The sequence below is a fragment of the Sus scrofa genome, chromosome 1 (genome assembly GCF_000003025.6).
Source record: "Sus scrofa isolate TJ Tabasco breed Duroc chromosome 1, Sscrofa11.1, whole genome shotgun sequence".
NCBI lineage: Eukaryota > Metazoa > Chordata > Mammalia > Artiodactyla > Suidae > Sus > Sus scrofa.
Genome location: NC_010443.5, coordinates 71,655,568 through 71,682,795, shown reverse-complemented (window position 1 = coordinate 71,682,795; position 27,228 = coordinate 71,655,568). Strand labels below are relative to the sequence as shown.

Here is a 27,228-nt window from a genome sequence, read left to right as displayed (position 1 = left end):
TTGGCTTTTTAGGGCCATACCCATGGCATATGGAGGTTCCCAGGCTAGGGGTCCATTCAGAGCTGTAGCTGCTGGCCTACACCACAGCCACAGCCATAGCAACTCAGGATCCAAGCCACATCTGCGACCTACACCACAGCTCAGGGCAACCCTGGATCCTTCCCACTGAGCCAGGCCAGGGATCAAACCTGCATCCTCATGGATGCTAGTCAGATTCGCTTCCACTGAACCACGACGGGAACTCCCTTAAATGTGCCTTTGATATAATTCTGCTATTACCAGCTGCTGCCAACAGAGTAAGGAAGTCTCTAAACCATGTCATATAACTCAAGAAATTAGAAATACTTAGCCTTAGAGGGACATACTCACAGAAGACCCCCACTTTAAAATGTTTGGAGGACTGTCCAGTGAAAGAGGAATTTAAATAGAGATGGGCATTTCCAAACAGCTGGTAATGGCTCTCTGGAGCTCTCTGTTGATAAGAATGTGAGGCAACATCCAAGATCAGTGGGAAACAATTCTGCTTGACAATGATGTTGAGCCAATGTTTGAAAGCAAGCCAGTGCCCAGGTGTTACACATACTGGGGACAGAATGGCTGTAGTTGACATAAACTGAGCACTTCAAAGTGGAGTTCATATGGGGTTGAGGACACTGTTTTATGTCATGTAAACTGAGAAGTCAAAAAAATCAACCTGTCAGAAGCCCTAAATAGACATTTCTCCAAAGAAGACTTACAGATGGCCAGCAGGCATATGAAAATATGCTTAACATCACTGTTTTAGAGAAAAGCAAATCAAAACTACAATGAGGAGTTCCTGTGGTGGTTCAGCAGGTTAAGGACCCAATATTAGCTCTGTGAGGATGCAGGTTCAATTCCTGACCTCACTCAGTGGGTGTTAACTTAAGGTGTTGCCACAAGGTGCAGCATAATTAGGTTCAGCATAATTCACAGACATGGCTGGGACCCAGTGATACCATGGCTTTGGCGTAGATCTGCCGCTGTTGCTCTGATTCGATCCCTAGCCTGGGAAATTCCATATGCCAAAGGTGGGGCTGTAAAAAGAAAAAATAAAAAACTACAATGGGATATTACTTCACACTGGTCAGAATGGCAGGTCTACAAATAACAAATGATGGAGAGGGTTTGGAGAAAAGGGAACCCTCCTACACTTTTGTTTGATAGATGCCCAGGAGTAGAGAACAGTACAGAGATTCCTCAGAAAAATACAGAACAAGAAATCCCACTTCTGATCATCTATCCACCAAAAGTATAGTTCAAAAAGATACGTGCACCCCTATGTTCATACCAGCCAAGACATTCACAATAGCCAAGACATGAAAACAACCTAAGTGTCCATCAATAGATGAATGGATTAAGAAGATGTGGTACATCAGAATTCCCATTGCGGCTCAGCAGAAATGAATCCAACTAGTATCCATGAGTATAGGGTTCGATCCCTGGTCTCACTTGGTGGGTTAAGGATCCAGTGTTGCCGTAAGCTGTGGTAGAGTTTGCAGACATGGCTTGGATCCCCTGTTTCTGTGGCTGTGGCATAGGCCAACAGCTGTGGCTCCAAATCTACCCGTAGCTTGGGAACTTCCATATGCCAAAGGTGCAGCCCTAAAAACCAAAAAAAAAAAAAAAAAAAGAAGGAGAGGAGATGTATGATACAACAGAATATTACTCAACCATAAAAAAGAATGAAATAATGCCATTTGAAGCAACATGGATGCAACTACAGATTATCATACTAAGTGAAGTCAGAAAAAGAAGAAAAAATACCATATGGTATAACTTATATGTGGAATGCAAAATACGGCACAAATGAACCTATGTACAAAATAGAAACAGACTCACAGACACAGAGAATAGACTTGTGGTTGCCAAGGGGGAGGGGAGGAGTGGGATGGACTGGAAGTTTGGGGTTAATGATGCAAACTATTACATTTAAAATGGATAAACAGGAGTTCCCATCGTGCTCAGTGGTTAATGAACCCAACTAGGAACCATGAGGTTTCAGGTTCGATTCCTGGCCTTGCTCAGTGGGTTAGGGATCCGGCGTTGCCGTGAGCTGTGGTGTAGGTTGCAGACGAGGCTCAGATCCCACGTTGATGTAGCTCTGGAGTAGGCCAGTGGCTACAGCTCCGATTGGGCCCCTAGCCTGGGAACCTCCATATGCCAAGGGAGCGGCCCGAGAAATTGCAAAAAGACCAAAAAAAAAAAAAAAAGAATGGATAAACAATAATCTCCTACTGTATAGCACAGGGAACAATATCCAGTCTCCTAGCATAGACTATGATGCAAAATAATATTTGTTTTAAATGTATATATGTATATATATATAGATATGCATAATTCTTTTTAAAAATATCATATATATATATGACTGAGTCACTTTGCTGTACAGCAGAAATTGGCACATTATAAATAAACTACAATAAAAACTTTTTTAATTTGTAAAAAATGTCAGTCTGTCACATAGTGTTGTAGGTCAATCCTATTTCAATAACATTTTAACAATTCATTCTGGGGAAAAAAAGAAAGAGAGAGAATAGAGCAATTTTTTAGAAATAAAAGAACTCAGCACTGTAAAGAGCGTTTTCCTTCATTCCTGGTACATTTCTACTTCTCATGCATTCCTTCATAAAGACATCCATATATCCTTCCAATAAATTCCCCTTTTTGGCTTTAACTAGTCATCTGGGTTTCCAGCTTTTGCAGCCAAAGAATCCTTAAGGGTTCTATTCCTCAGTGGGGGTATTTTTCAGTCCCATTTAATTCAATTCGACCAATATTTATTGAATGTCTTTTACGCTTCTTGTATCCACTAATTCAAGTCCAGTTATAAGCCTGGCTCATGACTGAATCTATGGCAGATTTAAGGGGAATAGCAGGCATAGATGATGATGAGACAGAAATAAATGAAATGAGACAGAACATGAAAGTCCTTAGCTCTTCCCACCCAGATTGTGTGCGCTGAGCTGGCTTTGACATTCTGCCCAGTCGGGGCTGACAAGCAAGAGGTGTGGGTGGCAGGGGCTGAGACCTCATCCTTCTAATTGTCCTAAATGCAAACCTGGGGGATGAGACCAAGTTTGACACAGGAACTAGCAGCCAGCAGCAGGGCTCTCTGAGGATGAAGAACACAATCTAGCTAAGCTCTCTAAAGAACAAGATCTTTAAAAAAAAAAAAATGTCTTCAGAAACAACTGCCTTAATCTCTGAAGCTAATAAACCTCTAGCTCTTAAACTTACTGGCTGTCCATAATGACTGAGATCCAGGTTGAGATTTTATCCCACAAAAACCATTACTGGCACACAACTGATTAAAAAGCTAACCAAAATCTCTGTCCCAAGTTAGAACACTTACCTCCAGGAAGAGCCTGAGGGGGATAATAAACACAAACAATTTCTATATATATTTGGCCTGCAAGGACCAAAACAAAGGAAACCCAAACCAAGTCAAAAATTGGGAAGGAAACTCTGTAATTGGCCAGAATAGCCAAACTTCCTCTTCTGGGTTATCTGTGCTTAAATAACTGACACCAGAGCCAGTGCTTCTGCTGTCCCCAAATCAAATATCTGTGCTGCTGCCCCCATCAGAAAATGGATTCTGCATGGCTCCTCAGGCTGCTTGCCTCTGAACTGAAGTCTCCTAGATTATATCCGGTCAGCAGAACCTGGGTTGCGTGCTTGGGCTCTACCTGTCAGAGATGCTAGAAAAATAAGCTATCACCTTTACGCATGCGGAGTCAGAAGGAAATTCTCCAAATTCAGGAAAACTCTTCACAAAGTTCTACTCAAGCAGAAATATGCCAATGTCCATTACATCTTTCAGAGTGCTTATTCCTCAGGCCTAAAATTCAGTCAATTAACAACTTAATTTTATAAAAAACAAAAAACAAAACAAAAATGCCAACCTTCACTCAGGACCATTCTTGCCCCTTCTTCTTCTTGGGAACATAACTCCCTCCAAGTTTAGCTGGGAACATGGCCACCTAGCTAGAAACTACATCTCCCAGCCTCCTTTGCTAGCAGGACCATGTGACTAAATTCCCACCAATGGGAAGTAAGAAAAAGATGGCATTTGCAGCTCCTCCACCTTTTTTTTAAAGATGAAAGTTCTTAGCCTACACTTCCTCTTTTCTTCTTCCTTCTGACTTAGAAATGACAACAATTGGACAAGCTGCCTTGAATCTAGACATGGACGTGTATATTGTTATCAGAAGCAACCCACATGCCTGATTCCTGGATGACCTTGCAGAACAGTGGTTCCTGGGTGACTTTGTAAGGCAGTGCTGCCTTTTCAGCCCTATTAGAATACTCTGAGGCTGTTACAAGAAAAAGAAATAACTTTTCTCTTAGTAAGGTGATGTATTTTACAGGATCTTTGTTACAACAGCTTAGGCTCTACACTACCTAATATGCTTGGTCGTTCAATAGATATCACATGGAGTTCCCATCATGGCTCAGTGGTTAACGAATCTGACTAGGAACCATGAGGTTGCGGGTTCGATCCCTGGCCTCGCTCAGTGGGTTAAGGATCCTGCATTGCTGTGGCTTGTAGTGTAGGCTGGCAGCTACAGCTCCAATTAGACCCCTAGCCTGGGAACCTCCATATGCCACGGGAGTGGCCCTAGAAAAGGCAAAAAGAAAAAAAAAAAAGAGATATCACATGTATTTCTGTAGGTCTTAACATGCCTGAAGTACTGGAGGTACGCTTGTATGCTACTGTTATTCTGATTACCTTGGCAAGTAATGCATAACAAATAGGAACCCTGCCATAGGCTTAAATGAAGTTTTAAATCTCCTAGTCAGTGCATGGAATAGAGTAGATGGTTAATAAATGCTAGGTAGTTCTTTGACCCGTCTTTCTCAGGAATGATGGTAGTAGCTAAGTGTCCTGAAGGAGTATTATTGGCTTTACTTGGGCCTTGGGGATGTTTAAAAAAAAAAAAAAAAAAAAAAAACTCTTACAGAGAAGATTTATCAAATTATTGTCACAGCTAGATTTCAGCTTAAATTTACTCAGATGAGAATTTAGGTATAAGGAGAGAACTAAATTTCCCTCTCTCCCTCGCCTCCCTTCTCTCTCTTTCTCTCTCTCGCTCGTTTTTGAACCATAGCCAAGAAAACTGCTGAGTTTTCCATCTGTAGGGGATAAAACAAACACCTTGCTTAAATAAAGCTAGTGGCAGAAGGAGATTTCAGAGCATCACAGGGAGCACGTGATTCTGGATGAATGGGGGAATGGGGAATTAAGGGGCTAAGGAGAGTGGGGATAAGAGGAACTTTCAAAGGACAGAAGATGAAGCTTCTAGCAATGACTGTACTGTAGTGATCTGTGAATCTGTCCAATCCCCGCATTAATGTGGACATCCATCCATCCGTTCACTGGTTGAGTGCTGTTTACTTAGCGCCAACCATGTAAAGGTACCATAGGAGGCACTACAGACATACCTGCGAATGAAAAAAAAGAAGGTAAATGAAAAATATGAAGGCCAGGATAGCATATGGTGAGTGACAGGGGTGTTGTCAGATGGGATGGGGGGCTCTCTGAGGAGGAGAAGTCTGAACAGAGACCTGAATGAAGCTAGGAGGGGGTCCTGCAGGTATGAATCTGGGTGAAGTGCCAGGCAGATAGGAGAGGGCAGAAGGCAGGAGGAAAGTGGATGGAGATGTGGGCAAAGAGGAGGTTCAGGGACTGGATGATAATGGTTGTAGGTTATAGTCAAAGACCCAGCTTCAATGCTATCAGAATAATTCCCAGCCACTGAGCCCAGGGCTTGGGTCTCACTCACTCCAAGGATCCTGCAGCTCTTTGACACTGTGAACACTGTGCAAAATAACTGGTTAACAACTACGAATAAACGACACAGGAACAAACTCTCAACAGCCATGCAAAATAACCTTTGTCAGGTTTACTTAGAGGTTTTAGCAATTTTATGCACAAGTGAATTTGTCTTTGGCAATCATTTGAAACATTTGCTGCAATAAAAAACTTATCATTTTTATTTCCACATAATTGCTGATCTTGGAACTCAGCATACAATTGCTCAAGATAATAAGTATCTGAAATGTCCTAAGACCTGGAGCAGCATTGGCCCAAGTTTATTTTAGTGATCATTTTGGCAGTCTCCGTAGAAGCATTTGTTTAATAATCCACTTCTGTATTTTAGGAAAACTGAGTCTTGAGTGAATGACCCAGGAAGCGCCTAGGACCACTGCCTGCGTGGCAGATGCCACACATTGGTAGAAACTCTGCTTTTTACTCCCAGGTTTTCTAAGGCAGTTATGAAATGACATTGCTTCACATAGAATCCTTTTCTTCAGTCTCTACTCATTGTTTATTTTAAAACTATATCCTTTTCTTTTTTAAGGAAGACGTTTAAATTAGGAGATTTTCTCTTTCTTTTTTCTTTTTTTTTTTTTTCCTGCAGCAAGAATGGCCTTTGACTCAAGCTTAGATGAAGATACCCTGCACAGGACATTGAGGGCTTTGTGATGGCAACAGGAAAAGCCCGAGAAAAGAGAGAACCGTGCTGAAGGATCCCTGCCCAAAAGGGAAGGGTGGGCCCTGCTGGGGGAGGAGGGAGAAAGGTAACGAGCAAAGAAGATGAAGGAGACTGGGAAGTGACTATTATTTCAAGAGATGGCCCAGATAAGCTTATTGCAGAGCATGGAGCCCGGTCAGTGACCTTTAGCTGGACTCAGGTTACCTTTGCTGTCAGTGTTCAGTCGTCACAGGAATGGTCCCATCCTTTTGAAAGATGTGTACGAAGGAGAGCTAGGCGGAAACCACGTCTGGGAGGGCATGAGGGTTTTCACCTGTTCTGTGTCACATCCTCACCGGTATTTCAGGCCACTCTGCTTTCTCAACACTGATCACTGACGAAGCCAAGTAGGGAGCAGTGGTCCCCAATCTTAGCCTAATAGTGATGGGGGCTCAAACAGAGGGAGCAGTTATTGCAGGAGGCAAAGGAGGCAGCCTGGGGGGAAAAGAGAGGGGTCTGTGGGGTGGTTTTCATTTCATTGAGACCATTTCTTTTCCCATAAGTTTTTATGGTAGTCTACAATATGTATTCTTGAACAGTTCTATTTTTAATAGTTTCTTCATTTTGTTTTCCCTTCTTCCCCAGAAGAGATGCCATCTCTTATATTTTAAATCTTTTTTAAAGGATTTAATTTTATAGTGCCATTAAGACCAAAAATATGTCAATTTAGTGAGGGAAGAGATTTAATTGCTTCAGAACATCCACATTTTGAAAAATAAACATGTTTCTTTTTCTCCTTGGTCAATTTGGCAGCATGAAGTCACTTATTTGTGGCTGTTATTTGTCTCCACAATTTCCCTTAATAATAGGTTTCTCAGTCTCTATATTCATGAAGCATTTCCTTATGTCTGGACCAAATCCCTTTTTTGCTCTAATTTGAGGCCAGAGACTCTGTGGAGTTGCTCACAATTGTCTATTGAATAGACAAACATTTGGAGATTGTTTTGAAAACTTACTTCTCTTTACCAGGGTAAACAGTTCTGATCTCACGGCCTTTCTCAATGGCAGTAGAATGCCTTCGTGATAATCTGCTCATGTATGAAATTGACCCTGCTTCTGCAATCTCAGGACTAGTTCAAGAAATGCAACATGAAATTTTTTTCACAATCCTACTTGATAATCCTATTATCCCTTGTATTGGAATGGTCCTTTAATTTACAAAGTGGTTTTCTAAACAAGAGCTCATTTTCTCTCAATCACAAATCTGGGAGATAAATATTACTTATTTTTCCTTTCTTTTCCTTTTTCTTGGCAGATGAGGTCACCGGAGCTCAGGCCACACTGCCAATAAGTGGGAAAGCAGATTCTAGTCTGACTGTTCTGAGACAAAGACTGGGGGCATGTCTCCTCCCCAGCAGCTGCCAACTACAAACTACATGAAAAGCCCTGGGCTGAGCATTGCAAAGGATACAGGATGGCTCCTTAGTTCCCACAGACCTGCTCGCCAGGTAAGGAGAAAGGTCTTGGGGAGGAAATGGAAAGAGTTGGGCTCTGACTGTTAAGTAGGGTTTGGGCAAGTTGAGAAGAAAGGAAAATTCCTAGTGTGAAGGTATGCTGTACAAGATCCTTGTGTGTTAAGCCTATCTTTTCACATGGTAAAGGGCATCCTTTCCAGGGTGATAAAATTCCATGCTTAAGAACTAGGGCTATGGGAGTTCCTGTTGTGGCTCAGCAGTAACAATCCCGACTAGAATCCATGAGGTTGCGGGTTTGATCCCTGGCCCCGATCAGTGGGTTAAGGATCCGGCGTTGCCATGAGCTGTGGTGTAGTTTGAAAACATGGCTTGGATCCCTCATTGCTGTGACTGTGGTGAAGGCCAGTGGCTACAGCTCCGATTTGACCCCTAGCCTGGGACTTCTACATGCCATGGGTGTGGCCCTAAAAAAAGGGGGAAAAAAACTAGGGCTATGAAGTCCCAGAAGTCTAGATTTAAATTCTGGATTCACCAAGTACTAACTGTATCCTACTGGGCAATTTCCTTCTTTTTTTTTTTTTTTTTTTTTTTTTTTCCCTTCATTTTCTCATCTGTAACATGGGGGAATTAAATATAAAAATTCATATAAACCCAGCACACACATTAGTTATCATTGCACTGAAAATGCTAAAGAGACTAAAAATATGCAGCATTTAGTAAGAATAAGAGGTGGATGGAGTATTCCCTAACTCATATCTCAGAGTTTCTTATTTCCCAAGGACGTGATTCAAAAGCGCTCTCAGCCTTGCCACCCATTGCTTGTGCTAAAGCATAAAAGGTTCTAATTTCACTCTCATTTTGTAGGAAACTGAAGAATCCTTTGGTGGATAAACCCCTTATCCCTTCTACAGAGATAAACTTTAGTTCTCACTGCTGAATCTTAGTGAATCCAAGAAAACTAAACTGTATGCACAAAAAGACTAGTAGGTAAAGAAAATAAATCAACTTCTTAATTGGTATCAACTACCATTTACTTTCTGTCTTAAAATTTAGGTTTGGGGGGAGTTCTCATCATGGCTCAGTGGTTAATGAATCTGACTACATCAATGAGGACACGGGGCCTCGCTCAGTGGGGTAAGGATCCAGCATTGCCATGAGCTGTAGTATAGGTCACAGACGCGACTCAGATCTGGCGTTGCTGTGGCTGTGGTGTAGTCTAGTGGTTACAGCTCCAATTCGACCCCTAGCCTGGGAACCTCCATATGCTGTGGGTACGGCCCTAAAAAGACAAAAAAAAAAAAAAGTGTAGGTTTGGGGTACCTGTTGTGCATGATCAGCATTTTGATTAGGATGGCTGCTTTCTATAACACTCACCTGTCACTGTGTCCTCATCCCTGAACTGGACAGAAGGAATATGGAGTCACCATGCACTCACAGAGACTTGAGTATCCCCAGCAAAATGTGCTGTGTGCGTCACCTTCTATCATGTGTTCTCTGGATGAAAATGAGCAGGAAATCATGACTTAGGGGCCAGCGAGGAGGGCTTTTGTTGGAGAGGTGGGAAAGACAAGAGGACGGTGCTGTGAGGCTGATCAGTGTCTCTGTTTGGGGGGTGGGTGAATGCAGTATCACAGAGTCTTCATTGCCATTACCACATGCATACCGGCCACTAAAGAGTCATGGTTCTGCTTTTCTCCCTCCTAAGGACCATCTAGTGTGGTGGGAGGAATGTCATTGGGAATTAGTTTTCCATGGCTGTAGGAACAAATTTCTGCTAATAGAGGGACTTGAAAAAATGCACATTCAATTTGTTTGCTCTTCTGTAGAGTAGAAGTCCAACATGGGTGTCATTGGGCTAAAATCAAGATGTTGACAGTGCCGCATTCCTTCATGAAAGCTTTAGGGCACAACTCAATTCTTTGCCTTTTTCAGCATCACAAGGCTGCCCACATTCCTTGGCTTCAGTCCTCTGCCTCTCTCCCCAAGCCAGAAAAGGCAGCTTCAGTCTGTCTCATGCCGAATCACTTTGACCTATGCTACTGCCACTCTCTTCCATTTACAAGGACCCTTGTGATTATAACAGGCCCACCTGGATAATCTGTTGTAAGGCCAGCAGATTAGCAACCTTAATTTCATCAGCACACTTAATTTCCCTTTGCTGGGCACGGTAACATGTTCATAGGTTTTGGAGATTAGGACATGGACATCTTTGGGGGACCAGAATCCTACCTAGCAGAGTAACACTGGGGCCAAAAGACATTCTTAAAATCATTTATTCAAAAGATCCACTGATTAGTTAGGTGTCAGGCTCTCTTTTGTCCAAAATTAGGTACTAAAATTAAGCCTGGCAGCCATAGATACCTTGGTGTCAGCCCTTATCTGGGACAGCAGCTCTGCCTACTAACTTGGAGAGAAGGCAAAGAGAGTCAAGGCAATACAACCTAAGGTCAGTTCCTGTCACTCATTCTTCTGTTCTTTGGCTTTACTAGGGGCACTGAGAGCTTCCCCTGCTCAGAAAGACCCCAAGGATCACACCCCGAAGCCTCTGTACAAAGTTCTGTTGCACTCTGCCATGCCACTGCCATCTCCTAACTTCATAAAGTGGCTCATAATAATCCCAGACCCATCTCTTGTTGGCCTTTCCTCCTTCCTAGGTATTCATTTCCAAAATACCTCAAGACAACAGGGCTCCAACACTGACCTGATTAAAAGACAAGACAGACATTCAATTTACCTTTAAAGTTCAAGTCATGACTCAGTCTATTCAGTTGAGTTGGGATTATCAGAAAGGAGTAGCCCAAAAAAGGTGTTAGAAGTATTTCAAGAAAGATAAATTTGATGTTTAAGTTGTACATTATCATATTTTAAAGTTCTGAGAGACCGCAAATGATTTTTCTTCATTTATTCCTTTTCTGTACCAGAGTAAGGGTCAAACAATGTACATCTAAGAAAGTCACCTTGCTTAGTTTTTAAGATCTTCATTCTACCAGAAGATACAGCTCCACAAATTTTCTTGGCAATGTATTCTGAACATGAGTCTTGTGATCTGCTTTAATAGTTTTACCTGGCATGTATTCCTGATCTACAGTAGTTTAAATCCACTTATTCTTTTGTATTCTTAATAGAACCATAAAAAATATGGTTTTCAACTTTATACAGAAAATATTTAGATACTTAAAGATCTGTATCAATGTTCATCCTTGCTAGGTTTGCCAGATCTACACCTGGAGGATATGGTATTTGACAAACCTTATGCTAACCCCATGCTGTCTAACATGGACTCAAATATTGTCTGTGTTAGTACATGTGAGTTTGTGTGTGTGTGTGTGTGTGTGTGTGTGTGTGTGTGTGTGTGTGTTCTTTTCAACACAGAATTACCAGATAATCTCAGCCATATGGGACATCTGGAAACCCTGCCAAATTCCCTTTTTTTCCAGATCAAATAACCTCAGTCCCGTGTAAGTTTTTTTCAAAAATTCAAATATGTCAGCATTGAAATGAGCCATTAAAGGAAGCAAGAACTACACTGTAGGCTAAGCATCTAAGGTGATTTAAAGTCAAGCTTTCCCAGAAGCAGGAGAGTTAAAAAAATGACATTTTCTGGAGTTCCCATCATGACACAGCAAAACAAATCTGACGAGGAACCTTAAGGTTGCAGGTTCAATCCTTGGCCTCGCTCAGTAGGTTAAGGATCCGGCTTTGCCAGGAGCTGTAGTATAAGTCACCACGTGGATCCTTTGTGGCTGTGGCTGTGGCATTGCCTGGCAGCTGTAGCTCCAGTTGAACCCCTAGCCTGGGAACTTCCATATGCCATGGGTACCGCCCTTAAAAAAGAAAAAAATTTTTTTTTCATTTATTTCTTTTTAGCATTGGAAGTCTATGAAACAGAACCACATATACCAACAGTTATCTGAGTGTCCAGTGTATTTTCAGTGCTGACATAGGCTCTGTGGACCAGAAAATCACATGAGTCTTGTGATCTCCTTGAATTACAGAGCCTATATCAGGGGAAGCCTGAGACTTGCAGGTGACTCAGATTTCCCATTATCCAGGGCTTCGAATGTGAACTTTTGGTTCTTTTTCCTTAAAGGGGGTCTTTGACTGACAGAAGATGTTCATCATTCAAATTTAAGCTTCTGGAGTTTCCATCGTGGCTCAGCAGCAAAAAATCTAACTAGTACCCATGAGGATGCAGGTTCAATCCCAGGCCTCACTCAGTGAGTTAAGGACCCAGCATTGCCATGAGCTGTGAGCTGTGGTGTAGGTCACAGTTGCAGCTTGGATCCTGTGTAATTGTGGCTGTGGCATAGGCTGGCCAACCCCTAGCTTGGGAACTTCCATATGCCACAGGTGTGGCCCTAAAAAGCAAAAAATAAACAAACAAACAAAAATTTAAGCTTCTGTTTCATTATAGGTGTCCTACCTATAGTATACTTATATATTTTTAATAAATCTTGTTAATTATCTTATGAACAGCCCAATTATGTTGCACTGCTTTTGTATTAAAAGCATTCATTTATTAACCATAAATATTTAAAATATGCCACAATTATATATAATCCTGCTATAAAATTAAGAAGTAGCCTGGGGCCTCTCTCATCCTCTGAGGGGCCCTGTACACGTAAAATCCTATCTTGGTGTCTGAGCCTCCCAGTATGAACCCACAGGCTTCCACGTGTGGCACTCTGCCAGTATCCTCAAAAAGCAGGGCCTGCCTTTATTGGCCTGATGCTTTGATGGCCTTTGATCAGGCCATTGTACCAGAGCAGCCAAGATACAGGGCAAGATGTGGCCTTTCGGTAACCTTCCATCTTTGTGTGAGGGTAAGACAAGTTAATTGGGCTTGACAGTACAGATGACCCTTTCAAGTCAGGTAAGATGAGACTGCTGTGCTTATCACAGGTAGATAACCATGAATATTGCTTGTTCCGTCTATGGGAAGAGAAAGGGGCTTGTTTGTTTTAAATGTTTTTCAAGGAAGGCAACAAAGATTCCCCGGGGAGTCGCCGGGCTAACTCCATCTAAGGAGACAATGGTGCCATTTGAAGGGTTCAAGACACATTGAAAGGTAGAGAACACACTTCCATTGATAAATTATGATTATCGATAACCCCTTCTTTGTCCTTTATTTCACATAATTGTCAAAGTTCAGACTGTGGGCCCTCGTACGGACTCTGGAACTCTCTTTTAGAAAGCTGCATCTGAGAAGGGAGCCTTCTTATATTTTAGTAGCAGTGGAATGTCCCAGCAATCTGAACTGATGTTGATGCTTTATTAAGCAATTGGTTCTGCTCACAATATATTCTGGGACTCTTTTTCCCTTTGTATTAGTTTGACTCTATGAGTGACACCAGTGGCCATGCAGGATTTCCCTCGTAAAAGGATCATTCACTCTGCTCATTAAGCAGGGTTTCCAGGGTTGGAAGATAGTATATCCTCTCCCCTTCCCTGTAGAAAAGCAAAAGCTACAGGCCATGCTCAGGGAGACAGAGGCCCTTCAGTGCTCACTATTCCATTTCACTTGTGCTGGCCCCATTCTAGTTTCAGCGGTTCCAAATCGAAGTTCAGGAAGAAGAAAGAATGAGAGGCAGGGAGGGAGGAAGGGTAGGAGAGAAGAGGGTAGTCTCAGTGGGGGTTCTCAGATGGCCTGCAGTGAGTTGTGCTCCCTGTGAGCCGTCCTGGAGTCAGGGGTATGCTCTATGGGTTGATGTCATGAGTCTTACATTAGTAAGGAGAGATTTCCAAATAACTCCAAGGTTTGCCACTAAAATAAGAGGTGAATCTGGGAAGTTCCCATCATGGTGCAGTGGTTAATGAATCCAACTAGGAACCATGAGGTTGCGGGTTCGGTCCCTGCCCTTGCTCAGTGGGTTAAGGATCTGGTGTTGCCATGAGCTGTGGTGTAGGTCACAGACGCGGTTCTGATCCTGCATTGTTGTGGCTCTGGCGTAGGCTGGCGGCTACAGCTCTGATTGGACCCCTAGCCTGGGAACCTCCATATGCCACGAGAGCAGCCCTAGAAAAGGAAAAAAGACCAAAAAAAGAAAAAAAAGAAGAAGTGAGTCTGAGTTGTGTTGCCTAGCACAAAGGGAATTTCATCATTATACTACTGGCAGGGCTTCAGAAAAAGAATTGTGTCCATTTTATTGTTCTAGACTTTGTGACTAGGTAGTATTTCTTTTGGAGAATAACTTGACAATGCATATCAAATGCCAGACAATATAATATCCTATTTCTGGAAACATGTCTTAAGAAAACAATTTAAGAAGAGGAAATCATATTATTGGAAAGTACCTTGAAATAACGAGATGTGCTTAGAGCAGCATTACATGTACCACTCAAAACTGGAAAGACTTTAAATTTCTAACAAAAGAGGCTAATTTAATAAAATATCAATACTGGACCATTAGGCAACCATGAAAATAATAAGTGCGATGGGCAGACATGGAAGTACACTTATGAAACATAAAGTAAAAAATAATGTAAAAATCTGTATATACAAAAGTCTACAATCATGAAATAATTTTTATTTATACTGAAAGGGTCTGTAAGTAATGGAAATTAATTCTATGAGATTTTTTTGTGTATTTTAAAATTTTCTAATACAATACTTCAAAGTTGATTTAATCAACACAATCATATTTTATTACAATATAATAAATTTTAACATAATATTTTAATAAAATAAGATTGATTCATGTTTAGTAAATTTAATTATGGTGAAGTGTACATTTTCTTATATCATTATAGACAAGGGGCTGTTAGGAGATTAGTTACCATAGAATTTCACAGAAATTATTTCGTCATCAAAGGTTTTAAGTGTGGTGTACTCAATATACTTGAAAAGATTAAAATGTTAAATTTTGCATCCTCTTTTCATGGCATAATCAGTAGCAAATATCTTTTATCATCATCTTAAAAAAAAACAGTATCACTCCAGGCAGTTACAGGAAAACAGTGAAAGTGTTTTATATAGTTACACAGAATCCGTTCTCACTCATGTTTTAAATTAGCTCAAGAGCTTTTAATAGTGTTCCAGATTCAACAAGCGAAATAAACTAATACATATTATGTGAGTAGGGCATGATCTTATTAACAAAGGAAAACTTAGTTTTTCAGAGTGCTGTGTGTGACATTTGTGCTTGCATGGAGAGGTGTGTTGACTTCCTTTTTGGTTATGGAAGCCTGCCTACCCCCTTTTCGTTGGAAGCTCTTTCAAAGACAGATAAATTTGCTTTCGCATTATTTACACCTCCTCATATGTGCCAGCACCTAGCTCATAATTGGTGTTCAATTATTTATTATGCAATTATTTATTATTAATAAGTAATAAGGCCAAGCCAAATTTTAAACAAATCTTTTTCCTTTTTACTGTCTATTCACTATGCGGTAGTAGACTTTCTTTAATAAAACAACGCCGGCCTCTTGGCTTAAGAGCCAAAAAGAATTCAATATTTATTGATACATTCTACTACATGCAGAGCCTGGGACTTCTCCTTTTATATTTTATATACTTCTGGGCTAAAATTTTTATTGTGAAAAATATATATCACTTCTTTAACATAAAAAGAAGATAAAATGATAGGCTGAAAATGTTTGATTCGGGCATCAACATTCACACTTTAGCAATAGGTTGTTCTTGAAAGGGTGAAGACAAAAGGAAGTTTCAGGGGTGCTGAAGCACAGAAACTGTTTAATATAAATGTGAAGATTCAAGTGACTAGACCTTAAAAAATGCCACTGGCCAGATCTCCCCAATCCTTTGCTCAAGCAATGAAAAGGGAGCATGCTTTCCTCTACCTTTAATGTAATAGATTATTTTCACTAGACTTGGTTGGGGGGCAGGCAGAGAACCATGTTGTTTTACACTTTTTTTTTTTTTTTTTTTTTTTGGTCTTTTTGTTGTTGTTATTGTTGTTGCTATTTCTTGCGCTCCCGCGGCATATGGAGGTTCCCAGGCTAGGGGTCGAATCGGAGCTGTAGCCACCGGCCTACGCCAGAGCCACAGCAACGCGGGATCCGAGCCGCATCTGTGACCTACAACACAGCTCATGGCAACGCCGGATCGTTAACCCACTGAGCAAGAGCAGGGACCGAACCCGCAACCTCATGGTTCCTAGTCGGATTCGTTAACCACTGCGCCACGACGGGAACTCTGTTTTACACTTCTTGAGAGTCAGTACAGCTCCCCTCAGGAGAAGGGAGAAAATAAATATAAAAGAAGGAAAAGTCATAGCCCTTTTCTTTCCCCTAGCAATGCTGTTCAGGTTTATTAGGAACTTCAAAGACTGTTGGCTGCCAAACTTACCTATAGGATCCAAACTGTGGTTAAATATTGAGGAGATTTTACTCTAAAATTCTGTCTATGGTGATTTAAAACCGAGTTAAATCCCCTTATATGTGGGCCGGGCAAAATAATTTTTTTCCCAAAGAGTACAGGACAGGGCGAGAAAAAGCAACTTTATAATGGGAGCATCTGGCAACTCTTTGCTCACCAGGTGGTGAAGGTCAACAGCAACTGTGCTCAGTCTTGCTGATAGCATGTACCTGTGAGATAGTGAGATGAGTTGGACATGTGACCTCTGTGGTCCTTCTCTCCTCAACCTCTCATTCCAATCTAATTCTGAGAAAAAGATCAGACAAATCCCAGTTGAGGAACATTCTACAAAACACTTCACCAGTGCTCCACAAATTTGTCAAGGTCATTAAAAGCAAGGATAGCCTAAGAAACTAAAACCAAGAGTTGCCTAAGGAGACATGACAATGAAATATAATGCAGTATCCTGGATGGGATCTTCCCTGGAACAGAAAAAGACATTAAAAGTCAAAATTAAGGAAATCGGAATATAACATGAAGTTTTGTTCATGTCAACATGTTAAAATTAGTTCATTAGCTGTGACAAATGTGCTGTAGTAATGTAAGATGGTAACAATAGTGGAAACTGGGAGCAAAGTACATGAGTGCTTCGTACCATCTTGACAACTTCTCTGTGAATCTAAAACTATTCTAAAATAAAAGGCTTAGATGTTCCCGTCGTGGCTCAGTGGTTAACGAACCCAACTAGTATCCATGAGGACACTGGTTTGATCCTTGGCCTTGCTCAATGGGTTAAGGATCTGGTGTTGCCATGAGCTGTGGTGTAGGTCACAGATGCAGCTCAGACCCCGAGTCGTTGTGGCTGTGACGTAGACCAGCAGTTACAGTTCTGATTCAACCCCTAGCCTGGGATCCTCCATATGCCACCAGTGCAGCCCTGAAAAGACATAATTAAAATAAAATAAAATAAAATAAAATAAAATAAAATAAAATAAAATAGAATAAAATAAAATAAAATAAAATAAAAGGTTTAGAGCCTCTTAGATGACTTTCCCCTCTCCTCAGATCCCAGAGTAACCTGCTAGGGGTTTCAGACAAAGCGGCAGCTGCAACCTCAAGCCCCCACCCACAGCACACATCTTGGGTCGGCTTGTGGAATGATTGTGGCGGCAGCGGTGCGAGGCAGACAAGCCAGGACACAGGAGGACTTTGAGAGATTCAAGGCATGAAAAAGACTTGATGTGCTATTACTGGCTTGAAGATGGAGGAGGCCCCATGGCAAGGAGTGAGGAGGGCCTCTAGGAGGTGAAACTAGCCTCTGGCTGACAGTCAGCAAAGGCAAGGAACTGCATTGTGCCAACAAAAAAAAAATGAGCCTGGGGAGTTCCTGTTGTGGCTCAGGGGGTTAAGAATCCAACTAGTGTCCATGAGGATGCAGGTTCAACCCCTGGACTCTCTCAGTGGGTTACAGATCTGGATCCAGCATTGCCACAAGCTGTGGTGTAGGGCACAAATATAACTCAGATCTGAAATTGCTGTGACTGTAGTGTAGGCCAGTGGCTGCAACTCCAGTTCAACCCCTTGCCTGGGAACTTCCATATGCCACAGGTGTGGCCCTAAAAAGGCCAAATAAATAAATAAATAAATAATAAGCTTGGAACTATTTTTTAAAGACAGGAGACAAGATCATGTCACCTATGCAGGTGGAACATGCCATTGGCTTTGAGAAGGGCTGTACTAATTATCTCTGCAAGAGCCGCTGTCCGTCGATGGTTCTCTTCTGGAAAGAGTGCATACGAAGAAGTTAGAAAAGAACAGTCTTCTCCAGTTTAATCCCTGAGAAACCCTGTTTTTATTGACATCTACCCACACAAGGGAAGAATCTGAGATTTGCAAGAGAAAGCATAGATCAGTTAGGGCCAACCTCCCTCTCTAATTATTTCCAACAGGGAACTTTGCATTTTTCCATAGCAAGCCTGAATCAAATAGAGCAGGCTGAGGTGAGCTCCCCTGGATGACTAAGAGGAGTTATTGTCCTAGGTTCCATCAAGAGAAAGCAATTGAAAGCTTGTGTTCAGACTCTCCTGGACCCTTCCCCATCTTCTGCTGCCCTTGGCTGATGGTTATCTGTATCCTTTCACTGCCCTAAACTGCAGCTATGAATGTAATAGTTTTGAATTAATTCTATGAGTCTGTCTAGGGCATTAGCAAACTGGAGGTGGTCTTGGGGACCTTAGAACTCTAAACTGATGTCACAAGACAGGGGGAATGTGGGACCCCCAGCTTTGCACTGGGTAGCTGATGTGGAAAGGTTACAGGTTCCATAGTACTTTTCGATAATTGTAACATTTATTTGTCTGACAAAGGACCTCAGTGGTCTGAAAGGATTGTGTCCAAAACTTCCTCACCCTTGTATGCTAGGCTTGTGACAGATACACAGGCTTCAAAATTAATTGGAAACTTTTTTAAAGACAAAAATAAATAAATAAATAAAAATAAAGGGAATTCCCATCATGGCTCAGTGGTTAACGAATCCGACTAGGAACCATGTGGTTGCGGGTTCGATCCCTGGCCTTGCTCAGTGGATTAAGGATCCGGCGTTGCCATGAGCTGTGGTGTAGGTCACAGATGCGGCTCGGATCCCAAGTTGCTGTGGCTGTGGTGTAGGCCAGCGGCTACAGCTCCAATTACACCCCTAGCCTGGGAACCTCCATACGCCGTGGGTGCAGCTCTAGAAAAGACAAAAAGACAAATGAAAAAGAAAGAAAGAAAGAAAGAAAGAAAGAGAAAGAAAGAAAGGAAGGAAGGAAGGAAGGAAGGAAGGAAGGAAGGAAGAAAGAAAGAAAGAAAGAAAGAAAGAAAGAAAGAAAGAAAGAAAGAAAGAAAGAAAGAAAATTAATTGGGAGCTTTATTTTCTGATTCTTTGAATAAATCCTGACATGACAAGCTATTTTTAAAAATAAAAATAAATAAAAGGCTTAATTGTTAAAAGTAAATAAAGTAGGGATAAGGCAGGAGAAACTTGATATGCCAGTGTTAGAAATTAAAGACCCCTTCAAGCATGAAAGTTCTGATTGTCTGAGAAGTATATACCAGTCTTTATGGGTTAGTATTAATCTAAAAATGTTCTTTTAGGACATACTCTTTCAATGCATTTGAATAAAACAAACAAACAAAAAAAAGAGTTACATCTGAAGTTTGGAAGAGATCTTGGAAATATTCTCACTCGAAGACGTCTATTTTATGAATGCGCTAGTACAGAACTGAGAGGCAGAGCCAGAAGGCAAACCCAGAAGGCAAGTCCTCTGACTCCGAGCCCCCAAAACTATGAAGATGCCCTACAACAAAGAGTATTTATTCTATTTCTGCTACTTACTACTTGTCTTCAGAGATTAGTCTCACAGGCTGAAATTTGGTATAATTGCTCAATATTTCCCAATAACTTTTTTTTTTTGCTTTTTTGGGCTGCATCCACAGCATATGGATATTCCCAGGCTAGAGGTCAGTTGAATTAGAGCTGCAGATGCTGGCCTACACCACAGCCACAGCAACATGGGATCCAAGCTCCATCTGTGACCTACACCACAGCTCACAGCAATGCCAGATCTTTATGCAGGTTTGATCCACTGAGCAAGGCTAGGGATCACACCTGCATCCTCATGGATACTAGTCGGGTTCATAACCTGCTGAGCCACGATGGGAACTCTCATCTTTTTAAAAAATTTTAATAATCTGAAGCCTTAGTTTTATTTGTTTATTTATTTATTTTGGCCATGCCCATGACATGCAAAGTCCCTGGACCAGGAAATGAACCTCAGCCACAGTAGTGACAATGCTAAGTCCTTAACTGCTAGGTTACCAGGGAACTCCTATATAACACAACTATTCTAAAGTAGAGTAAGTTGTCATATTGACAAGATTCACTCAAAGATCAAAAACCAGATATCACAGAATCTGCTATAATTAAATCCTGGGCCCGCACTTCTGTAAAGCAGACAGCCAAGACAGTCCCAGATGAAGTGGATCAAAGGGCAACCCACTGACCTACTGTCTATCTTTTCTATTTGGTGGCACAACTGTCTAGATAGATACAGTTTATCAGGTCCAAAACAGGATATGTTACTCCTTGAAAATGAAAGAGTATACATACAACAGTCTTGAGCTCTTCCTGAACTACAGATTTATACATTCAGCTGCCCACATGACATCTCTACTTAGGCTTAGGATGGAGAAAAGAGAATTTTACGTGAACATGTAACTTAAAGTGACTTGGATAATCAGGTACCTTGACTGGTAAATTTAACCACATTATGTATTAGCAGTGTTTGAATCTTTATAAAATTCTTTACATTAAAAAATTATGCTGTATAGCACAGGGAACTATATCCAATCACCTGTGATAGAACATGATAGGATAGAAGACAATATGAGAAAAAGAATATATATGTATGACTGGATCACTTTGCTGTACAGCAGCAATTGACAGCACATTGTAAATAAGCATACTTTAATAAAGGAAAAAAATTAGTTTTAAACATCCATCATCACGATGACCATTAAGATTACAGAGCTGGAGTTCCCGTCATGGCGCAGTGGAAATGAATCCCACTAGGAATCATGAGGTTGTGGCTTCGATCCCTGGCCTTGCTCAGGGATCCGGTGTTGCCATGAGCTGTGGTGTAGGTTGCAGACATGGCTTGGATCTGGAGTTGCTGCGGCTGCAGTGTAGGCCAGCAGCTACAGCTCCAATTCGACCCCTAGCCTGGGAACCTCCATATGCCACGGGTGCGGCCCTAAAATGACAAAAAGACAAAAAAAAAAAAAAAAAAAAAAAAGATTACAGAGCAACTAATAGACAAAGGAAGACTGAGAAAAAATACAAGGTATAATCCTTATTAGGATTAGGAACACAGAATTCATATAAAATCCTGAAAAATAAACTTTAAGTATATCCTTCTCTGATAAGCTGAATGTTACTACTTTACAGCTAAAGAGATTTAATGGTGAAATGACAGCACCAAGTACCATAGTCGATAAACTTTACTTTTTTTTTTTTTGTCTTTTTATGCTGTACCTGTAGCATAGGGAAGTTCCTGGGCTAGGGGTAGACTCGGAACTGCAGCTACAGGCCTATTCCACAGCCAGAGCAATGCCAGATCTTAGCTGCATCTGCAACCTTGCCACAGTTTGCAGCAACACTGAATCCTTAACCCACTGAGTAAGGCCAGGGCTTGAACGTGCATTCTCACAGAGACAACACTAGGTCCTTATCCCCCTGATCCACAGCAGGAACTCCAACACATTTATTTTTTTATACTTACACTGCTGCTTACTCTGATCCATTCACTTCAAAAGGTTAAAACCTACAAAGTTTTATAAATGAGTCAGGTTTTACACTTTTAATTGTTCTTTGTAATTCATTTTGATGAGATCTGAGCTACAATAAAATCTAATGACATTGTATGTTGTCATGTATATTAACTTTTTTCCAACTCAATACAAAAATGCCAAACTTAAACAACATGCAAAAAGAAACTCCTGAAACTGTTGGTCCATCCTTCCATATCTATGTTAAAAATAAAGATATAAAAGACCCATCTGAATATTACTTTATATGGCAGTTTTAGTATCCTAAGACCTTTAGCCATGGCCACATTCAAAATGACTGAAAGAGAGTACTATATTCAATTGTTTACAGGACGTATTTATTTTAAAAGCCCCACTTTTAAATTCATTTTACAATATCTATTGTACATATTTTCTTTCAATCCCAGAGGCTTTTTATGTAGAGCTTTAATTTTATCATTATTTTTAACATGAACATTCTCGGAACTTCTGAAGACAAATCAAAGGCAGCTCGATTTCCCTTTTTCTAACTCACTAAAGATTGGATTTTTGCTGCCACCTGTTGACAGTAATTGCAAATAATAAATCTTGTCTTCACAAATCACAAACTTCCATAGTTGAAAAAGTCCTCAGAAATCCATCCATACCACTTCCTCCATTTTATTAAATGAGAAAAGGGCTCAGAAGGACTAAATTACTTTCCCAAGGTCACACAAAAGGGGCAGACCTGAGAGTCAAATGCAAGTTTGGGCCTTGGAGTTGGGTGTTTTATCTTCCTGTACCAGTGATTCTCACTGTTTAGGTGGCAGAGCACTTGAAATGCGTGCTGCTTGGCACACATCCTGAAATACTTGTGCTTCACTCCATTACATGAACTAGTAATATTTTTTTAATTGTGTATTATAGTTGATTTCAATTGTTCTATCAATGTCTACAGTACAGTAAAGTCACCCAGTCATAAACATGCACACACATATATAAATATACACATTTTTTCTCATATTATTTTCCATCATGCTCTATCACAAGGGATTGTATATAGTTCCCTGTGCCGTACTGCAGGACTTTGTTGCTTATCTGTTCTAAATGTAATAGTTCGCATTGAACTGGTAATTTTTTTTTTTTTCCCCATATGGAAGAACAAGTCTCTGCCTCTCTAAAGTGTGGTAGCAAGTAGGGCCGTTTGATCTGAAATTCAAACCAGGATGGGCATGTCTGGATGGGATGATAAGGTGGACTTACCAGGTGTCTACAGGAGTGGCTGAAAAGCCTTCTGGGAAAGAGTCCATCTTTATGAGAGACAAGAGCTGAGGGCCACAAGTCTGACCCAAGAGGATGTGGAGATCCTGGGTATGCCCCAGAGGGCTCATGTTTGAGGCTGAAAGAGAAAAGAGTCAGTCAAAACGAAAAGAATTCTTCACTCCAGGCTTCTGTCAGTCTAAATGGGCTCCAGGAGGAGGCTCAGGAACAGAGGCCCCTACCGGTCCATGCTGGACATGGAGTGTCAGAGAAAAACAGACTTTTGTTGATTTAAGCCCCTGAGTTTGGTCAATGATTACTTCAACATTACTTGTGGCCTATCCTGACTGATCCCTGGGCCTGGCCACATCTGGGATACAAATGTAAAATATAAAGAAGCAACATGAGTCAAGCAGAGATGACTGAAAGAGGCCTTCTTGAAAGAGATGTTTTAGGAGAGGTTTAAAAAAAAAATCTAACAGGCTCAGAGATGAGCATTACTAATGAAAGCACGATTATGTTCACTTGGCTAGCTTAGCTTGAAATACGGCTACGAATCAGGTGATCAGTAATAACTATGTCAGAGTTCCTGCTGTGACTCAGCAGGTTAAGAATCTGACATGAAGGTGTGGGTTCAATCCCTGGCCTTGCTCAGTGGGTTAAGGATCTGGTGCTGCTGTGGCTGGGGTATAGGCTGGCGGCTGCAGCTCAGATTTGACCCTTAGGCTGGGAACTTTCATATATCGCAGGTGTGGCCCTAAAAAGAAAATAGTAATAGTAATAATAATAATAGTAATAATAGTAGTAATAATAATAACTATGCGATGTTTTTAGACAATATCAAATACTAATCTCTCATACACTATAATACCTAGATTGGCTTTAAGGAAAATCAGTTCTTTGCTTGCATGCCTTTGAGGCTTGTGTATGAAATGAAGAAAGAAATAAAAAGCCTAACACAGAAACATCCTTTCTCTAAGCTCTTCTTTTAATTCATCACATCAGCAGAGGGCTCCATGAATAGGAGCACAGATACATGATTTTGAAATATCTGAATTTGGACAAAAAGAAGGCAACCCCAAGGGACATAAACCGAGAACAAGCAATTCATCATGAACAAAATCTCTATCCCTGCTTATCTCTGCTGACGGTCCATTTTCAGCTCTCAGCAAGGAAAAGGATCTGCAAATGTCTGTTTTACCATTTTGGTCCACACCTTCCCAGGGTCATGAAAAATGACCCAGAAGACATTGCTGAGTGAAAGGACACCTTACCAGGGTGACACAAGTGAAAGAAAGAAATAAGCAAACAATGAGGCCTTTGACAAAGAGCCTGAGGATTGATTTCCTCATAGCGAATAGGACTAATCAGTGGTTATGAAAGCAGAAGGTCCAACTGCCATTAAAACAACACTCCCGCCTTGCTCTGCAGCCCTCAGAAGCCACGAAGAGAAGAGTTCATGCTCTCTCCAGTCAGACAGGTCAGACGGACTCCTCTGCCCTTCCTGAGCACGAGGGGAAGAAAGCCTCCACACAAAGGAAATGTTTTTATTGGCCCTCGGTTCAGAGCATGTTGATATCCCTGTTTTTAACGACTCACTGGTCAGTCTGGGTGTGGTGGCTCGTTTTGAAAGCTGAGTCTTAAGGAAGTAGGTCAAGTGAGCCACTGTCGTGCTCTCCTGAGCGTGACTGCTTCCTCACCCTGTCCGCGTGTGTCGCGGTGGAACTGGTGTCTTGCTGGTCCAGAGTGCCACCTACTGATTCACCAGCCAGCATTTCTGCTTACCCCCAACTGACCAGCAGGGCTGGATGCTCTCCTTAAGATGGACCAAGCTGGACAAGCAAACAGCCTGTCATGCTCAGAGTCAGAGCAGCTTGGTCAAAGTATGGGATGTAGTTGAGGAAAGACCAGGGATTAGGACTGAGATAAATTAAAGGGGGCTATATATGTCTGCAAGAGGGAATTTTGAAATGAAAGAAGACAAGGGCTGTGAGATTCTCAGAGGCAAGCAGACAAAGGGCTTTCAGGGAAAATGTAAGCAGCAGTCCATGTGCCCTTCCCCCATCACTGTAGCAGAGACTGCCAGCTCTCCCCCCAAGTCCTCTTCTCCCCAGCATACAGAGAGGCTCCATTTTCCTGGTTCCTTGCTGTTGGTGTAGCCATGTGTCTGGGCTCTGACTGGTGGAATGTGAGAGGAAGCTCTGGGTGCTACTTCCAGGCCTGGCCCATAAAAGCCGTCTGCTCATGGTCCCCATTTCCCCTGCTGGCTGCCTGTGGCGGTGTCACTGGAAGCCGTGTGTTAAAGACAGCATCACTGCATTGGCCTGGATTTCTGTAAGGAGTAGAGCCCACTTTCCCCTTTTCCCATCTCCAGCTGCTGACTGGAAACCACATGGCCCCATGAAAAAAGAAAGGACTTCATGTTCTCTAAGCCATTGAATTTTTAGGACTTCTTTGTTGCTGTAGCAAGGCCTGCCCTGGCTCTTATTTTTTATCACGTCCATGACATGACCTGACTCACATACTGTTATGAACTACCAATCCAGTGCACAATTCTCTTCATCCTCAATCAGCAATGAATATAGAGACCCGCTTGGTTTGACAAGGTTTCTTCTTTAGCTTCATCTCTCCTCACTCCCCACATTGTCCCACGTGTTCCAGCTCTACTGAACTCTCATGCTCCCTCACACGCCTTTCTGTCCCTCAGCTCTCAGAGTTTCCATAGGATGCTCCCTAAATGCTCCTCCCTTGCCCTTCCCATCACAACTCCTCCTTTCTGATCTGAAACTTATTAATTCCTACTCAATCTCCAGATGGCAGCTGGGCCATTACTACCTTGGGGGCCCCTTCCCTCCTCCCCCAAGACCGAGTTGGGGGACCTCTGTGCTCCCACAGCACCATGACCTGTAGGCCCTATGGTATTAGTCTTCCTTCCAGAATTTAGGCTTCATTAAAACATGAATTGTGTCACATTCATGACTGAATCCCCGGATCCTAGCATGGTGCCTGGAATGTGGGGTGCACTCTGTAAACCCTTTATTAAATGGAAAACTTCCTCCTGAAGTAGCCATCAAAATCCTAATAAAAAACTGAGATAACGCTTGAGAATAATACAACTTACTTGATATCTTTCTATAATTCATTCCAATGTTTAATTCAACCTCCCGTACATGGATGTTGCCTGTACATATCTAAGTGATTATTTTCTTTGAAAAAGACTTACATTTTGTTATTGAAGGGGAAAATGGGAAAAAATTTGGAGCTTGACCCAATATTTACATTTTACCCTAAAATTGGGTCTTATCCATTTTCCTAGATGTACTTTCATAGCATAAGAAGTAAAATTTTTCTTGAGTGTTAATTGGGAAAATTCCTGAAAGACCAATGTAACCATTGAAACAATTAAATATGTATGAGGAATGGATTCCCTCAAAACTGACATAAATGCAAATGAAATACTTTAGGTAAGTAGAACAACATCAGGTCAAGTTTAGAATTGAGGCTAAGGTGTTAATCTGAAGGATAGAAGATTTCAGTGGTTTGTCTTTTGGAGAGAAGCTGATTTTAGCAATGGAATGGGTATATATATATATATAAATAAATTCATATATATATGCACACATACACACTCAGGTATTCTAAGAGAATGGATTCTCAAGAACTAGGGATAGGAAGCGAAGAAAATCATATTTTTGTCAAGGTTTTTAATTATTATGACAAATCTTGAGTTTCTAGGCAAATTCTCAATAACACACCTCATGTTTGTACTGAATTGTGATGAGAGATTGCCTTCTAGTGGATCATATATTTACAATATTTTCACATGATAGTAGATAATATATTTTTAATATTTGTGTGTCCTTTGCAGAGCAGATTGAAAGCAGACGTCCTGGGCTGTGTGCACAGAAAGAGTGCTCTTGGCAGTTGTATGCATGTGTGTTTTCTTGGGAAGGGTCTTGATCAGAATAGAATGGAAGCGCTTGGTATCACTGCAAACTTCCAGGCTTTAGTGACTCAGGAAAGGGATCTCTAACTCCATTTTAAGGATCTAGGTAAAGTGTTGTACCACATACTTGAGAACCAAGAAAGGATTAGTAGCTTAGAAAGTAGAGCGAGTCTCCGAAATTGGCCTTAGAAGAAAATGTCCCTAGAGGGATTAAGCCATGAGCCAGTGAGCAGACTTAAGGGAGGTCTCCTGAGTGCCCTATATAAGGTTTGCAGAAACTGTACAACAGCATAAGCATTGCCAAGTTCTCTATGAATTGGAAACTTCCCCAATAAGAAGTCTAATACTTAACTCTAGTAGCCGAATAAGAAGTCTAATATTTTACTCTGCCTGCAGTAAAAGCAGAGG

The 27,228-nt window shown here is 41.4% G+C and overlaps 1 protein-coding gene across 1 annotated transcript in view; it reads left to right on the top strand.

The window, feature by feature from the left end:
• The window catches only part of PREP (prolyl endopeptidase), a 531,010-nt gene that overhangs the window by 344,513 nt on the left and 159,269 nt on the right, over positions 1-27,228 (top strand). The window contains exon 3 of the mRNA XM_021083601.1: positions 7,813-8,005. Within this exon, the coding sequence (XP_020939260.1) occupies positions 7,898-8,005 (108 nt within the window). The 5' untranslated portion in view covers positions 7,813-7,897. The remainder of the gene's footprint in view (positions 1-7,812; positions 8,006-27,228) is intronic.